General features: G+C 35.3%; 1 protein-coding gene across 15 annotated transcripts in view; it reads left to right on the top strand.

Moving 5' to 3' along the window:
• Positions 1-19798, top strand: part of LOC137288102 (neuron navigator 3-like) — a 514936-nt gene that overhangs the window by 148864 nt on the left and 346274 nt on the right. Inside the window, exon 1 of one of the 15 annotated variants that reach the window (XM_067820486.1) lies at positions 18245-18795. The exons of the other annotated variants lie outside the window; for them this stretch is intronic. Coding sequence (XP_067676587.1) covers positions 18733-18795 — 63 coding nt within the window. The 5' untranslated portion in view covers positions 18245-18732. Of the gene's footprint in view, positions 1-18244; positions 18796-19798 lie in introns of those variants that run through there. 15 annotated transcript variants of the gene reach the window in all.

Here is a 19798-nt window from a genome sequence, read left to right as displayed (position 1 = left end):
GCATTACCATCTTATCTTGCTGGTCACTCGTTCACTGATAGAAAACAGAGGGATACATATATTTTCAATAATCAGGTGTGACACATGGTTCAGTGTGGGGCAAACTCAGGAAGGTCTGGGTTAGAACATGTCTTCAGTGACTGACTGACTGACTAGATCATATGGTCAGTGTCATTTACTTGGTCGCCACATGTCATCATATCTCACTTGCATAGAATGATGTTAATCACTGGATCGGCTGGTCCGAACTCAGTTGTCTACAGACTGCCACTATTAGTCTGGAATATTCCTAAGTGAGTCATTTAACAATAAACCATCCAACCTACAGTAGTTTGAGGATCACAGCCCTGAAAACTCTAAGATGTACCTCATGTTATCCATTTCATTCATGCATCTGACTGTACTTTCTTTCACACCACTGCTTGACTTCACATGTGGCCTGTGGTGTGAACACCAGACTACATACTTGCATGGGACAGTTGGAATATATCTGATTGTAGGATGCATCAGCATTTGTCTGCTTGTAGATTTATAGACTTTGACATGGTGTTGTTGTTGTTTTTTTATCAACTTCCTGATTCCTTTAACCATTATTGTTTTTTGGGTACAAGTCAGAAACTTTTCTTCGATTCTTGACCCATTTGTTTGTTAGTGTGTGTCAATATATTATAATTAATGTATTACAATATACAATTTTGAAATTGGCACATTAAGTGGCATAGCAGTACAACTTGAAGCTAAAGTTAGAGAACATGTACTTTTCTACCAATCAGAAAGGTTGCTATGTATGGTATTTGAAATGTCAACAGAGAGGCTTTGGTACAATCAAGCATTGATATATGCCAAGTGATGTACACATAAGATAAGATAAATGATCAGTTATGATCAGATGGTTAACATTCCATCATGAAACAGGAGCAATATTCTATAAACAACAAATATGAATACAGGAGTTGCAAACATACAGAAATGCAGATACATAAATGATGTACATTGAAACAGTTTTACAAATCATATGTAGTTTGCACATTGCTCATGTAGACTGTGTATAGTTTACACATGTCATTGTATCCCAGTTGTGTAGGTAAATTCCATTTATCATGGGATTGTCTGGTCGAGACTGAATATTTACAGACTGCTGCCATATAGCTGGAATATTGCTGAGTGTGGTGTTAAACAAACAAACAAACAAAATAAACTCTTTAAAGAATGGCAAGGGAAGTGTGCAGATGGGGAAAGTGTGTATATGTGATGTGCATGTCTCAAAACTGAAAACAATATGTCAAATGCAACATGTCCTTTTCATCACTTAAAAACACATGACAGGCTCGTGCTGTGGATGGAAGTAATGTAAAACATATGGTTCTGTTTGGATGTATTTTTGATTTATGACCCATAATTACCTTCAACTCTCGCATACCCATGAGTGGAGTGTCTGAAACCACTTGGGTTTGAGAAACTGAAGCTGAGAATCCAGGAATGGTGCCATTAAAAAAATGAACATGGCCACCATGGCAGCTATGCTTAAATGCCATACTGAACCTTCTCCAGTTTTCCATTTTCAGGAAATTCTGAATACGTTAAATGTGTTTTATTGTGTGATACCATCAAAGGTTTACAAAATAGCAATGTCATTGACCTACACAGCATCATTCTTAAAACCTTACGAACATTACTAAGGAATGTTCTTAATGTTGACATGATGCAATTGTGCAAATGACAAACACTTGCTTTACTTCGATTAAGAACAGGTTTTAGAAAAGTCCTTCATCCAAGTCTGCTATGTTACCTTTATTGTTGCCATTGGTTCTTCACAGTAAACCAGGTTCATTTTCTACATGGGTACTATTTTGTAAGGCTTATGTTTTTGATACACTGCCTTAATATATCTTTAATAGTAGTAGAACTGGTGTTGAAAGACTTCGATGTTGGGTCTTGAATTCTCCATTGAATGCTAGAGAGCTATCCCTCTTTGTTATGTCATCAAACGTGGAGAGGGTTTGTACATTACCTTCCCTGAATCAGTTCAAGCATTTGCCATTCCATTTTGCAATGAGCCAGATTTAGTTCATAACCCAATAACACTCAATTTCTGTAATTAGATTAGAGAAAAACAATTTTAACTTTGCCCAGCAGCAAGTTTTCATTAAACCAAAGGAGGCAATATTCCTAGTGTGCCATTAAGTCACCACTTCTTATTCAGAAAAAAAAATATGTTAAATGTTGATATAATGCAAAGTTTCAAGGCCACTTTAGGTTTCAAGAGTTACAAAATTGCTTGCTCCAAGTCTATATTATATGATATAAAACCCCATTCATTTGGCTGCATTTATCTCAGTCAGAAATACTTGAATCGCATGATGCCCCATGAGATATTGTCAGAACCAAACAAATATCCATACCATCATCTAAATCAGGCACTCTTACCACCCAGTTGTTTGACCCCAGAGGTTGAAACTGTTTTGGACTTCCTGTTTCCTCATCCACCATTACAGTTCAGCTTAAATAGGTAAATTTTGGGATTATCCATTTATTCAGGGTGGGTTTCAGCACAATTTATTGGTTTGGGCATTTCTTTTTATTGTTTGCCCAGTTCTGAAAATATGATGTCAGTTTATCCAACAGGAGACAGCTGCATCCTTATCAGCAGTATCTCAGGGGTTTGGGATGCAGCCGAAATGTTAGAAACCAAACTAAACATTTTGGGGCCATACACTGTGTTTACTCTGAAGATCTTTGAGTGTGTTTGCATCACAAATAGGTGCATCTACCTAAAGCAAAGTGCATATGCATATGGTACAAGCGCAATCTGACAGATATCTTCAATATTAAATGGAACTATGACATATGAAGGTGTTTATTTCAATTATGTTGGACAGATATCCAATACACTGGCATTTTGGAAGGTGTCTATAGAATAATCAATGTCTTTGTGGGTTGAGCTGGGTGCACTTGTCATTCTAAGCAGTATTTATGTTTGAAATCAGTAATAATTGTCATTTATGTTTGATAATCTAATGAAATAATAATCTAAAAAAATATATAAATTTTTGTAATCTTCACATGGTGTATTTTATTTCAAAATGATGATTCTATAAAAACAAAGAAACTGATAGTATCATGTCAATGTATGATTATTAAATCATAATTCACTAAATTCAGAAAATGCTATAAATTGAAGAAAGGAAATTAATTTTTTGTTTCATATATTACATTATTTGAAAATGTAATTATATTAACTGTTACAAAAACAAAATGAATGTTTTCAGAATAAATGTAATAATGTTGCTTGAAACATTTAGTCAAATTTTAAAATAACCACAACATAGGTGAAAAATATATCAAGCTTCAAAACAAGTTCCCATCATCACTTTCTCTTCAAAATGTAATGTGCAGTATTTTAAAAAAACTTGTAGTGTATTCTCAAGACATATGTATTGCATATCTACCCCACAAGATGCAACCGTTGTACAACTGCACAGTGCTTAAGAGATATGCAACATTTGCACGTCATCTCGTTTTCAAAGGAAGGCGGAGGTGATACAAGAGTGATAGTGTTCAGTTTCACGTTTATCTGTTCTTGTTCATTTTTACCCAAACCTTGGAGGTGTAGTGTGGCATGTAGTATCTCTGTGTTCTAACATACCCCCATGACCTGATAATGTAGCACGAGATTGAAAAAATTATAAAGTTCTTCATAATGACATTATAATTCCCGTCATATGTGACATGAGATCAACTTGTGAGTGAGTATTGTTTTAGGCCACTTTTAGCAATATTCTAGCAATACTGGGGCAGAGGACCAGAGAAATGGGCTTTACACACTATACCCATGTGGGAAATCGAACTGGGGTGTTCAGCATGACTAACCCACCACCCCTTAGAAGCTGGGTAATGACAATGTAGTACTTGCAGGGATTACAACTTCTGTATCTATATGCTTTGGTACAGATACTGCTGTCAAGCTATGTATACACATATCAATGTGAGACAGATATTAAAGAAGAGATTCATGCAAATACCACTTTATCATGGACACTAACTGATCATGTACTTATCCTGTTATGGCGTGTTTAAACTGTAATCATGAGTTGCTCCCCTTAGGTGTCAGGATCTGCTTGTGCGTGGTTCAAATTCAGGTTTAGGGACAGCTGTGCCTGCACAGGATAAACTGCTTTGTTCAAGAATGTTTACTGACACCAAGACAAACAAAATCATGTTTTGCATATTATATTTCCTTGCTGAAAAACACCATATGTAGTTCAACTTAAGATTAATGTGAGATCACATCTGTAAAGAGTTTAAATGTCCACAGATGATATTAAAAGTCTGTATGGAAACAATTTAAACTGTTTCACAGATTAAAGAGATTTCATTGAAACCCTTAAAACTGATTGCACTGTGTTGCATTTTGTGTTCATGCAAATTCACTTTATTGCTTAAATGTTTTCACTTTTATTTTTTTTACAGGTAAGTGCATCTTTAATTGATAACCTGAAACTGAATGAGATAGGCTGATGTAAGAATAAATAACAACACAAGGTAAGGTTGTGCATGTTTTGCTTGGTTTATAGAACAAACATTAATCAGAATGTCAATATACAGTCAATAGTAATTATTGCTTTGATAATAAAACTAATCTTAAGGATATTTAAATGATTTAAGACACAAATTCTTGTTATTTATTTGTTATTTTACCATTCCAAGTGGAACTTTAAGATGATTACAAATATTTTGGGGGATACAGATATATTTAGGTTTAAATTTGACATTATATTTCACAATAAAAATTCATATACAAAACAAAGAAAATGGTGTGAATGCAGTTTGTGCACACAGTAGCAGGAGGTGCATCTGTAGAAGAGACTGCACATTTCGTCATCCAGACCACAGTGACATCCCGTTATGTCATGATAACCATACACAGACATATGATGCACTTGTGAAATACACCTCACTGAACCTCAAGGCAAAACACAACAATGCCAATCCAAGGTGAAAGAGACATTACTTACAGTGTTCTTTGTGTGCTGATTACCTTAAAAAGGAGATTTAGCATGACACAGGTATTAAAGAAGTTGTCAGAAGCTTCAACACTGATGGCAAGATAGCACTTGAAAAGGGTGATAGCAGACAAAAGCTGTGATTAATCATAGTATATTTGAGAAGAAAATATATCTTACCTTTGTTAAAAATATTTAAGCAATGTGTTGTCTTAGACATGCATTTAGAAAAATTCAATTTGAGGTTAAATAGTCAACACAATGTGGAACAAACTTACTGAAATGTAATTGTTGCCATGATGTATGTGAAATATACAATACCAATTAGATATAAGAATGCATAAAAATGCGTCACACAGAAACATGATAAAGATATTTGGGTCATCTCAATGAAATATAAGTGTCAGCATGACATGTCTGAAATATACATTACCGTAGCTATTGATAGCATTAGAATATATGGAAATGCGTCTCACAGAAACATGATATAAACACTTGGGTCATCTTTCTGAAATATAAGTGTCAGCATGACACATGTGAAATATACATTACCATAGCTATTGATAACATTTGAATGCAAGGAAATGCATCACACGTTGAAACAGATGACACAATTACATGGGTCATCTTACTGAAATATAGGTGTCAGCATGACATACATGAAATATACACCACTTATGCTGTTGCGAACATTAAGAATACAAGGAAATACACCACATCAGTGGAAAAGACGACTCCAATACTCAAGTCATCTGGCAGTAATGTACATTTTGTGACGACATGTGAAATACACAATAACATAGCCACAGATATCTTGTATACAAGAAAGCATGGAAACAACATTCCAAAACCTAACACACAACAAAAATGTATTCTATGGAAAGAATCAGTGATAGGTGAAAAAGTACCATGTACATCACACAAGGGGACCTCCCATACTGGTTTGACCATCATATGTCCAGATGTGACCTTGAGAACAAGATGCTTGTCTTTCACATGTCCATTGTTATGCCTCTTGCAATAAGTAGCCATTGCCTCAAGTTCATGCAGAAGATAGCTATATAGTCCAGGCTGTATGGGAACCCCAACTATTGTTTATTTTGATGTTCCAAATGCTCTCCTCAGCCATTGGTAATTGCCTCCACACAGGCAGTGGCATATTCCCTGAATGTCCGGCTGATGAGCAATGTACATGCAATGTACTCTCTGCCACCCTTGTGTATTTCATGTTATATATATCAGTTGTATAAACTGAGGGAATAAGGAGGCAATCTACCCTGAGTAATGATTCATGAATCTTTAATCCCAAATATACAATACTGGTGAAACAGAAGTGTTAGGTCTGTGGTCAGAGTTATGTCCCTTAGTAGTGTTAGGATCTGCTAGTCCTGGTTGAGATCCCGAGTGCTCACCTATTTAAATTTTTTTTACTGATTTATCAAAAGATAAAGCATTAATCTTTCAAGTGGTATTAATCACTGAGAATTACAATGTAGTTATAATGAGAACAACATTAAGCAAATAAATCTTGACAGAACGGAACATTGGCCTAAAGGGGAATATGAGAGAATTTCAATAATTTGTTGTGTGAAAGATAAAGTTATCAAAAACGTATATCCAAAACTTCAAGTACAAATTATCAATATTTATGTCTTAATCAGGAAAACAGTTTCTGTTATCTCAGCTTCGGCCATTATGCATATTCCGCTGAAAGTCACGTGACCTTTCCATTCGTGATGTCAAATGTGACTAGCTTCCAAAGACCAATTGCTCCAGTAATATAAGTTGTGTTGTTTCTGTCGTTGTAACAAATGGTACAATAGTTTATTCAGTTGCCAGGGGATGCATGGAATCATCAAACAATAAAAAGAGCCACCATTTAATCCGTTTTCCAAGTATAAAGACAGATTTAGGCAAGAGAAATATTCCGATCATTCTGAGTCAGGAGCCCATACTTTCAACACCAGTTGACATCTAAATGCCCTCATCACAGTCACACTATATTAAAGTACAATGAAAACACCTCTGTGTGTTTGAACTGCAATACCATCATTTATGTAATTCATCTGTTTAAACAGATTAATTAGTGCTTCATGAATAAAGTTTATATATCACAATTGGCACCTTAACAATATAACTGAACTGATGAAACTGATTATTCGACAGTTGTTTACGAAAAGAGAAATGTTATCCAAAGATGTCCCTCTTAGATAAACATTTCTAATGCATTTATCTTGTAAAAGAGGTTATTCTTGTATAACTACATTTATTATAATTGTTAGCCACCATTTCAACAAATATCTGTATTCAGCAAATATCTATGCTATGGTAGCTGTATCGTGGGCGTGAGCCCCCCTTAAGAAATAAACACAATCTGATGAACTTACTAGGCTGTGTTCCCGAATTTTCCGATGTTGACATCAAGTGGTCAAGATGTTAAAATTGTAAGGATTTGTTCTGTGTCTAGATTATTAAGCATATTACCTTCACAGATGAATGTAAAACCAGTCAAATAAGGCCGCGTTGGGCTGGTGTGGTAGATACGTGCACGTTTCTACTCAAAGATGTGTTATGAAGTTTTGGTTTAAAATATTAAGAATGGAATCACACCGCCTTCCTCACCAGTGTTATCTATTCCTATAAAAGCTTGATGAAAATGGTAAGCATACATGGGTTTCAGATATCTGCCACATATTTTTCACAACTGGTGTTTCATGTTTGGATAGAGCAAGATGCAGGAAAAATACAAATGTGTAACAGCACTTTTGCATGAAGAATCCACGATGTATGTTCCCAATTTTGGCATGACTCTCTTTGTACATCCACAATTTTAAGGAATTACTCGACTTTAATATTACAGCCTGAAAATAAACCTTACAGTACTAAGTGATAACACCTTGATTCGTGCATTCTGTAAATTACCTATTGCATTGCCTTAGGTTAAAGTTAATTTATTGAGAACATTGTACTAATGAAAGCATTCCTGTATGCACTATGTATGTATGTTGTAATAATCTAGGAGTTCTTGAAGATGAGTACCATGTATTATTTATATGTGAAAGGTATGCGCATCTCGGAACAAAATAATTACATAGTATCAATTTCAAAAGTCTGTTCTCGGTACATAAAATATCCAAACCATAACTTCTGTCGCTATTTTCATGAAACATGTGTTTTCCTTTTTGTGAAGTTCTACATATGTTCTTCCTGTCACATATTATGGCTATGTCGTCACAATCAATTGTACTTTGGGTCACATGACCAAACTAGGAAATGAATATATTGAATTGAAATGAATCAAATTGGTGCCTCCGTTTCGATGTATTCTTCTTCTTCATCTTCACTGGAAGTTTCTGCTGCACGATGTAAAACCAGCTGGTATTGGGTATACCACCAAAGAGGATGCCACCGGCTATAGTCACTTTTGACGTCATGTCACATGACTCCGCCTCTGCTCATTAACTGTCAGGTGTTTCCGAAATAAGCGGAAATTTGAGGTCGTTTTTCACGTTTTGATTGTGATTTTACAAACTTTTTGAGACATTTTGATATGGAAAGTGATCTTTAGGATGCCCTTTTCCATATATCAAAAAATAGTTTTACATTAGTATTCTCCTTTAAAAAGAAACATACTGCACTTTAAAGCATATGTTTTTTTCCCCATTTAACAAAAGAACATAGATGTAAGAATGATGGTCATGTTAATACTGAAACTAGAATGGTCCTGGTACTCTTTTGGTAGAGAGAAACATTTCCTGTTCTATGGTACCTGCATATCATGTGTTTGTTTACATTGACTGTGAGCCAACTATTGTAGACACCAAAACAGCGACTAATGTAGTTTTCTGTAAGGAAGAGGTTAGTGTATTAAGCAAGCCCTGAACCTTTCACACAAACATGATTTTGATCTCTGCGAGACCACTGTGATACTTAGGCTTGTTTATCAGGGTGTTATTGTACAAAACAACTTTAGGGCAAAGTCTATAGTTAGGTATGGAAGTTACGATCACTTTGGGGCTAAGATCACTTTGTGCAACTGCACCCTGATGTATCGCAGCATCATTAGGTGTCTGAGTAATCTGAAAAGAGGAGACTTCGTATACTTTGATACATTATGAACAAATACGGTTTGTGAACAGTCTCAATTCCATGTAAGTTAAAAGCCTAGGTTCTCAAAACAAACTGAAGTGTATTTTTCACTGAAGTTACAGTTTGTACTCAGTTTTGAGAAGATGGATTTCCCAGAAGAAGCTGAACATAATATTGAATTTATTCTTAGTAGACAGTCTTAGATTTGGTACATAGGTTACTTGAGTTGGTTTGGCTTTTGGTCTTAGGAATTAGAAACTCAGCTGTTCTTATTTGTCAGACTTAATGGTAAATTTTAGTTCAAAATGGATATTGGATCCAAGTGATATAAGTTTGAAATGAAATAGGTATGGTCAAAATGCATCATTCCACATATATATGTACATCCCAGACCAACAAGTACATACCCTTTCAGGCGATTTGGAAACCAAGTGCTTAAAGCATTGGCTCATCACACTAAACACCCAGGGCCTAGATTTTCGAATCTCTGTAAGCACTAAGATAGTCGTAAGTTGATGTTAATGCCCTTAGAGCAATCTTAGCGTGAAGAGAGCTTTGAAAATCTAGGCCCAGGTTCAATTCCCCTCATGGGTACAGTGTGTGAGCCTAATTTCTGGTATCGCCCGCTGTGATATCGCTGGAATATTGCTGCATGTGGCATTATAATTAATTGCTCGCTCGCTCACTCACTCACTAACTCACTCACTCACTCACTCACTCACTCACTCACTCACTCACTCACTCACTCACTCACTCACTCACTCACTCACTCACTCACTCACTCACTCACACAAACACACACACACACACACAAACACTCACTCACCGGCATACAGTGACCAGGATTTACTGATCCCACAGACCCCCACACACACCCACACACACCCACACACATATGCATTTCCATCATCAATTACTTGAGTCCAAGGTAAGACATCAGGTAGACATCCACTTGAGAGTTAGACTCTGTGTTTTGTAGTCTGAGGGTTGTGACATTTGATGGGGGGTACTTGTCAGTTTCCACATGGGCTGATGTCTACCAAGAGTATCCCATCTAACCCCAACACCTGCACTCTGTGTGCACTGACTCTAGCCAGAGATACACATGGTATGTATTCACTATAATTACATCAGGTGTTTCTTTAACATGACCATTACAACATAAGCTGCTAGGTAGATAGCAGCTGACATCAAGTCATGTCAGTCTCTATGGAAAACTAACAATTTCAACTTGCATTTTTTGTATGTGTTAACTCACACTTTCGAATGACAGGAAGAAATTACAAATTTTAATGCATTTGTATCATCATTTGTATTTTTCTTTTCAAAATATCATTGTCATAGTAAATGTATGTATCGAAAACCATCATTTCAAAATATGTTTATTTTATGGAAATAGGGAAAGAGCTTCCTATTTTATTCATATATATATAAGGCAAGAAGCTTTTTTTTTCCATGTGTTGTTGGGTGAACTATATACGGTCCTTTTAAAATATCAGGTGGTCTTTATACAACAGCTGGGTATAAATAAAATCATGTTTTAACCTCAATTTCAAAAACTTCCTACAAAGGTCTCCTTGTGATGAACATCACTGATAACCATGACAGGCCATCATATCAACCATGCACTATCAAATTCAAAAGGAAATTTACACCCACTGTGTCAAAATTGAAACTTTCAAAAACACCTCCAAGATATAGACTCAGTTTTGGTGTCCTGATCACACCAAAACACATAAATATTTGTCAAAATGTACCATATTTCCATCCATCAGTAATAACCATGTTGGGATGTTCACACAGCGATATCAACACTTGAACCAAACTCAGGGATCAGTGAAACTAAGGGAGAAAATGGAAGAAAATGTCTGCCTTTATCATTTATCATAATAATCTATGATACATACACACCTGTGTGTCGCCTGTGTAAAGATGAGTTTTGAGACAAGTCAGATTTATCGTTTTTTCGCATCATGATAATCAACGTGCATGTAATGTGTCACTGATGTTGATTTCAGATTTGTAATAAACATCTTCTGCTACTGATAGTGAGGTCTTTTATTTCTCATCTGCAGTTCCTTGAAACTTACAAAGATTAAAGCCAGTTTCTTAGCTGGTGGGCTGTTATCTCAGTGAAAAAAAATGTTTTGAAAAATAACAGGTACATTTCCTTTCTGGGATGTTTCTATACATTGGTATCCAGTTTCTAAAATATTTATGTGAAAAATACAAATTTGAAGATAATTAAGGTTGTTCCTCAGGAATGATGGTTATCAGCTAAAAGCTTTCACTTGAAACTTGTGTGACCTTTTTAATGGTAGAGTAAAATAGCAATAATGAAACAGATATGAAGTTCATCATGGCATTGATGCTATTAGTGCTTCAGTTTGATAATGATGATGATGATAACGATGATGATGACAATGACGATGGTAATGACAACGACGACAATGGTGATGATGATGATGATGATGATGATGATGATGATGATGATGGTGGTGGTGGTGGTGGTGGTGGTGGTGGTGGTGATGATGGTGGTGGTGGTGGTGGTGGTGGTGGTGGTGGTGGTGATGATGATGGTGGTGGTGGTGGTGGTGGTGGTGGTGGTGGTGATGATGATGATGATGATGATGATGATGATGATGGTGGTGGTGGTGGTGGTGGTGGTGGTGGTGGTGGTGGTGATGATGATGATGATGATGGTGGTGGTGGTGGTGGTGGTGGTGGTGGTGGTGGTGGTGGTGATGATGATGATGGTGATGATGGTGGTGGTGGTGGTGGTGGTGGTGGTGATGATGATGATGATGATGGTGGTGGTGGTGGTGGTGGTGGTGGTGGTGGTGATGATGATGATGATGATGATGGTGGTGGTGGTGGTGGTGGTGGTGGTGGTGGTGGTGGTGGTGGTGGTGGTGATGATGATGATGATGATGATGATGATGATGATGATGATGATGATAGTGAGTTGAAGTTTTTACACAGGGTAGTACCTTTTCAACGGGTTAAGTCTGTTGGATACTTCTATTTATATGTAGTTTACAATGTTAGTTAATTTCAGATAAGCGTAACATACCTTATCTCAGTGAGTATCTTATCTCTATGCTTTTTCCAACTTTAAGTTATCTTAAATCTGAAACATCATTAACTTCTCAAACTCTATTTATTTTAAAGGTTGTTTAGGTTGTTTCTTTAAGTGTTATAGCTTTGCATCCGAATCCTATTTTAACATCCTTCTGAACTTATAAGTTGACTTTGATCATCAGAGTATATGTTACATGTACATACAAGAGTTGAATTATGGAAAGATAAAACAAATTATTACTTTTTCTAGTTTGTTATCAAACAAACCAAAAAACTGCAAAAATTGAATTGAAACAGTTAAATATTTTATTCATTAATCGGTCTGTGGAATATTAATAACACCTTCAACTGAATGCAAAAACATGATATGTATTAATAAAAAAAATCTGGCATAGTATTTCAAGATTTGCTTAATATATATGACGTAGAAACTGAATTAAAATTTCAATCTCCCTCCTTTAGGGGTTTCACTTGTGTTTTTTCATTTATCTCAAGATCGTTTGATTGATTGGATGACACTGTTTTGGCTTGAATTTGACATTTTAGACACCCTTTGACCTTTGAGAAATATTCTAAGGTTTATTTCATGTATTGCAGGTCAGAACCAATTTCCTCTTGGGTTTTGACTGAAGGCTGCTGTGATTTTACAATCATTTCAAGTACATTTTGAAAGATAAGAGAACAATGAAATGGAACTTGACAAATCTCTTCCAGTGGGTCAAGACATTTCATTTTCCTTGACAAACAATTAATAAAAATGTTGAGAGGATTTTAATTGAGTCTGCATCATTGATTTGGTTTCAACTTGGGTATTTTGTCATTGATTTTAATTTGTCTGTGCTATTTACATGCAATGTGATAGTTCGGCTTGGTGATAGGAAAGCTGTAATTTTTCTATCCATCTTGTTTGAAGTTTGTATTTCAGAACATGATAGAATGTTTTGTGTTAGTTTTATTAGCTTTTTTCATTACAACATTACCCAAAACATTACTACTGGATTTAAAGAGATATGAAAATGATATGAATGGATTACTATAAATCAGTGGTGACACCAGGTGTTCTCAAGAAGGAAAGTTTCTTTTCCTCACAAGTAATAGTCAGCCTTCTGGTGACATGTTTTATTTTTAAGCAGTTTTAACAACATTTGTTCTCAGTTCTGGTTAAAGAACATTTTTCTGTATTGTGTAATTTTCAGGAAATACATGCTTAATAAATTCTGTTCCCTTTGTTGTAGGGGACAGTAGGTTAGCCCCGTGCTTGAAGTGTTTGCTCATTATGGTGAAAAGCCAGGTTCGATTCCCAACATAGAATTAATGTGTAAGGCCCATTTCTGGCGTCCCCCACCACAATATTGCAGGAATATTGCTAAAAAAAGCACTGTGAAACCTAACTCACTCACTCCTTTGCTAAAAGATTAAAAAAAATAAATATTTCAGAATTAATGACTTGAAGGTAATTGTACCAGGATAGTGATCACACAGAAGTGTGCTAGGAATACTTCACATGTGTTTTGTAGGGTGGACTGCAAGGCTGAATATGCAACATAATAGTGATGTGATCTTTGAAAATGTGTTTTCAGAGCCATTGAGCACTGATATGATTAATTCAGGACACACTTCAAACAAACACTATCCAAGAAATGCCACAGACTTCTCCTCAAGTGAGTGACATTTGGGAAGATATAAGGGACAGGTCTTGAGATCATTGATGGGCTGAGTCTGTGTTCTTCCAGCTGGCACAAGATGTTCTTGGAACACCTTTCATGTGTTTCAAGCTAGAACAACAAGTTGAAGGTCATAGGTCGTATACATGTTCGCTAAAGATAAAAGAATTGAAAAGAGTGAAGATGCAGTTGTGCATTTCACACATGTGGTCATGCTGACAGGCTGAAGGCATTAACTGACCTTGATTCTCAGGGACTGTGTCAAGAATGTTTATTTGAAATTTGTTCCTGTAATATACCTTTGGAAAAAAATAACAGTGCACACTTTAAGGTAGTCTGTCTCACTGTCCCTGAACCACATTATTTTCCCTACAGCCTAGCCCTCCCTGCAGTGTTAAAGCCTGGAATGATGCCAGTCTAGATTTCAACAGGATCAGGGTCTCTGGTCTCCCTTGGTCTACTTTTATATTTATATGTGTTTATTTGTTGCAATGAAAATCAAATGTTCTCAGTCTGACTGTAAGTGTTTGTGTTGAAATATTCTTTTTGGATGTTTTTTATTTTACATCCTCAAAGTTCGGTTGACCTGTCCAAATATTTGGCGTCATCCATACTCTCAGATGTCTCTCAGATGTGTCTCCTCAAGTTATGACTTGGGAACATTGCTTTGGTAGTGTGACCTTGTGCAGTGCCCCTTGAACTTTGACTAGTGAAAAGTTATGATACCATTTCACAACATACGATGTACTCTGTTGTATAGACACTGAAACCAATGTACCAAATACAGCTCATTCAAGTTTAGAATATGTGACATGTCTAGATTTCTGCAGTTTTCTGAAAATGAATTATGTATAAAGTCTCTGGGCTCTTTTTTGTTGTTTTTATGTGTAACTGTATTTTCAGTCAAATATATTCATTTATCAGACTGATAATTATGAACTATTTAATGCTGTAGAGACTGGTATATTTATTTCACCAACAGATATTTCTATCTCTCTGCCAATTCCGTTGAAGTCCTAGTAAATGAAGTTATTGTTGACATGACTTCAGTGTTCGTTGTTGTATTTGCATCAAAATATAACAAAAATACTGATGTATGACACAGACTCTTGTCTCTACAATCAAAATATTACAATTTGATTTCTTGTCTTTCACGTTTTTATCATTTGATTCTAAATGCCTTCATAAATAAGAAATGTGAAATTGATATTGATAAACCTGACATGACACACATCACTGTCATAGTTGACCCATTCTCCTCCATCAACCACACTGATCATAACAAAGCTGTCCTGAATTACGATCGATTTGTAGGCTATATTCCATGTTAAATGCATCATGATAACACCAGCCATTTTTAGGATGTGGTGTTTGAATATCCATCACTGGAGCTAAGCTGGTGTATTTAGATATTCAGCATTACGTGCGGAAAAGATCAAATGCTTTTCAAAAGATATCTCATCTTTTCTCTATTATGCATTGAGTAGTACAAACTATCAATGTGACATCAGTGTAGCCATACATTGTGATGTGTTTTATTACACTGGCTATTCTGTTGACTGCTTTGTTGTCATGGTGATTCTGCATATAAATGATGGTTGCTAGGAAACCCCAAAATATACAGGAATTATAAGGATAGGAGTCGATTTTCTGTCTAAATGGACCATTACTTGTGAATTTTTATTCTCAAGAATTCATGTTTGGATTGATAATAAAATCTGCAGCATAGTTTTTCAAGAATTGAGTAACTTGCATGTTTCATGTGAAATATTGTAACTTTCAAGAAAAAGAGTGGTACATATTTTTTTATGTCTGTTACTTTAAAATGTGCATACAAGGACACTCAGTCTTTAAGACTGATTAAATTTGTAATAATCTGATAAGCTCAATACCAAAAATAGAGGACCCTGTTCTTTTTAAAGTAATATGGAAATAAAAATCAATATTTGTACTGAAATCCTGTGATAAACTCAATTTTGTTATTTAGAATTTGCATAAACTTAATCTAAATCAGCATAGAAATTGGCTTGTTAAAGAAAAAATGAAGTATTAAGATAAAGACACACAACACCCCATCTTGGAAATGAAAATGAAATGAAGCATGATTAAACCTGCCTGGAACATTGGGGATCACACTGAAGTTGAAGTTTGCTTAAATGTACATAAATGTGTATTATGCTTTCAATTTTATTAAATTTAAAGTTAATTTATGAACGTTAGAGTTGAACTGCAACTTTCCACCAAATAAAATGGAGGATTGAAAAATGTTCTGTGTTCTATATTAACCTAATTTTTGTGGTGTTGATTTGGTGAAAGAAGGGATATTTTCTCCAGACAGAACTTGGTGACATTGTTTTGAATTTTAATGTGAAATTACTCATGGCTTCATTGCTATGGTAACATCCTTTGTGTACAATTCATAAGAATCTGTATTCAGAACAATGATACATGTATACAGTCCTGCTGAACTGTTTATGTTTAGTTATTGTAATGAAGATAAACAGATTCTAAATGAAGATAAGACAGCTTTAAAATATTAAAAATATAACATAGGCATCATACACAAGCTTTTACCTTGTTGAGAATTGTCTCCCTTTGATGAACGTGTGACTTTTGATCACAGGTTTAAATCCAATATTTGCACAGCATTTACTTCAGGTTTATCCCTACAGATTTTAGCAAGGTGAACTACATGATTGTGTCACTGTGTGGAGCTTTCTTCATCATCAAGCTGATAAACAATTCAAAAACTTCCTCAATAAACTAAGTATACCTTTGTGTCCAACATTTACACTGTTTGAAGGTGTTTTTCATGATCTTGCAGAAGATGAGCTTTTAGCTGGTTAAAGGTAAAACAGAAAGAATATCTGATATAAATATATGATATAAAAACAAATTACATAATATTACCTGACCTCATGTTTGTGGAATTTCAGAATTGTTTTAGAAAGTTCTGTCAAGCTGATTTAGCATGAAAGGAATAAGGGAATGATGCAGCCCATTGGTTCTGTGTAAATAGTAACAGAGTCACACATGTGGGATGAAATATCCATTAAGATGTCTGCATTTGTCATGTTTTGTTGTTTAAGGAGGAATTTGAGAAAACATATCGTGTTTAGACTCAGCTATGAAAATTTTTAACCATAATATAAAATCTAAAAATGAGCAGACCAAGTTTAGATCAAGTTTTAAAAATACAGGGTAACATGTTTTCCTTGGATTTCTTCAAATAAAAATGTTAAAGAAATAAACAGGTTCTAAAATAAGGTTAGTATAAACAGCTCTATGAAGACATCATCATCCTGCTGATGCTGTGCTTAATGGTGATATAGGGTGGAATGCCGCCAACTGACACACAGCTTAAATGAATGCTATAAACATCACTTTAGTCAGTTTGAATTGGAATTTAGGCTGAATCACAAGGCTACAAATAAAGGTTTAGTGAAATATTCAAATTCTTCAGAATATATTGACAGATGCTATTTTCTGAGTCAGTTCCACCACCTATCAATTAATTTACTTCCGTACTCCCTTATTTCTATGAGTGACTTTAGGTTGCTTTGAGTGATGTTTGAGGTCATCATGAGGGACTGACTTTAATCACATTATGACCATGATGGGAATAGAACCAGGACCTTTAGCATGTATAGTGAATGTGTTAACACCGAGGTTAACCCGACAGTATAATTTCTATGATGGTGAATATGGGTATGATAATACTGATATTGATTTGAATTGTGATAATAAAGATAATTATTTTCAAACTTTTAACTATATTGTATTTGACATGTATGTTTTCCATTTATTTAATCTATTGTTTACAATACAGGGCTTTAGCTTTTCTTTAATGAACTTTTTTACGTATTAAAGAAAATTTTAAATATTTTGACAAACATAGGGAAACTGTTACAGATGTTTTTATTCATCCATGTGTCTCTAACATGAATATATTTTTGAGTGTTTGGACCTTTTCTTCATTATAGATAGGCCTATCAAATGTTTTGAATACATTTACAATCCAATGAAAACTTTAAAAAATCTAAACACACTTCTAAAACAGTAAAGCCCTTGTTAAGATTTTAGAACCTTTGCCTGTTCCTCTTTACCCTGTTATAGGAAACACAAATAGCACACTGTTCCACAATAGCTGTATCCATGATATTCACCAGACACCTTCCTTTATTCATCATTGAGCTGAGGATACACTGACCAGCAAATACCCTGGATCATCAGTACATAGCAGCTTCAAGTTTTACATATTCCAGATTCGGACAGGCTGGTCTCGGAGGGCTCCGAACAATATGGTACCAGCGATCCAATTAATTAACCCCTTGCCGACTGTAGCCTCTTTCTGGCTGGAGGCCAATCCTGGCTCGATGCCAGTCAGTACAGCTGTGTTTTGGCTCTACTTCTTCTCTGTCTGATCGGCTAGAAGCCATGTGTGTAGAGGGCTTGTGCTAAGAGTTCCAAAGACTCAATTACTCAGAGATCGGTGAATCACGCTGTTTCACAATATAGTTCGTCTTCAACAGTTGTCTGTCAAACTTTCTGACCTACACACAAACTTTCTGTGCATACAGTGTGTAACTGATGACACTCTCCTGTGAAACTGATGAGTTGTCATTTTCAGGATATTGTGGAATTTACACGTTTTCAAGATTGTGGATTTTCAGTGGATGTATATATCTTACTTTGTGTTTCTAGATGAAACTGTGAGAGAATTAACTTTAAGATTTGAATTCTTTGACATGGTGATTGTTAACGGATTCAGAGATCTCATGGTCAGAGAATGTTTTATCTTGTAGAGTTCCTGTGTATATTTTGATGTTGTGAAACAACTGTGATTGCTGTGAATATTTATAAATTTAAATTATTTAACTTATTATATAATCACCATGGTCTTGGAGTACATTGTCACAGTCTGGGATAGTGAAGAACCCAAGACATACACATCCGAGGTAGGTACTTTATGTTTTTTAATGTAAAAAAATGTATATTTTAAAACCAACATTCAAACTTTATTCGCAAGTTCATGGATTGTTATTCATTTAGAGAATAAAATATCCATGGTGTAGTTGAACCACAATATGTTTATGGTTTTAAAAAACTCATTTTAACAGGAAGATGAGTCAGCTGATATTTGAAGATTATTTTTTTTAAATCCATTCACACACACAGATTATCAGGTTACTTTCAGCTGAAAGTTGTGATAATGGTATCATAAAATGTGCATGTTTATCTAAACAAGGCTCAAATTCCACTTAAAAAAATGCCAGTAGCTCACTTCAGAGAAAATGCAAGGCTGTCTTGTGGAAACTGATAAAACTATATTGATTATAACAGTTGTCAAGACAATAGTACCACTGAGTGTTAGAACTGAGTTCTACGTTGTGTATATTTCCATATAAATAGGATGGAGCATAGATGATACTGAATGACCTAACAGCTCATATATAACAAGGCACACCTTGTTCTAGGTCTACCAATAACAGGAGGTCGCTTGTCTGTAGCATGTACGTTTCCAAATGTCAATTACATTGTGAAATCAATGACTAAACAGATGATGGGCTTCAAAGGCTTGGATAATGAAAGCATGAATGGGGTTGATGCTGTTTTGCAAAGTTTCGGCTGAAGCCTGATTTGTATTGTGATAACAATCATTCTACTTCCAAAGCTATTTTGTGTAACCAAATCTCACAGCAGGAACTTTTTTAATTGAAATGTTTTTCTACAATACAAGGTGATACATTATTCATTACAAAAAGTTATAAGTTAGGTTATACAACCTTTGGACAATATCATGCAGTGTTCTATATGTTTGGGTTTGATTCTTGCTCTCATGACTTTGTTGGAGGAGAAAGTTGAACATATTGCCTTGATGTATCGGAGGTGCAGATAGCAAGTATCTGCATTGTCACAATCTGGACCCTGTTCCTCAAAGTGCTCATAGCGCTAAGATGA

This window comes from Haliotis asinina, chromosome 6 (genome assembly GCF_037392515.1).
Source record: "Haliotis asinina isolate JCU_RB_2024 chromosome 6, JCU_Hal_asi_v2, whole genome shotgun sequence".
NCBI lineage: Eukaryota > Metazoa > Mollusca > Gastropoda > Lepetellida > Haliotidae > Haliotis > Haliotis asinina.
The sequence above is the reverse complement of the archived record's forward strand: the minus strand, read 5'-3'. Positions and strand labels throughout refer to the sequence as shown.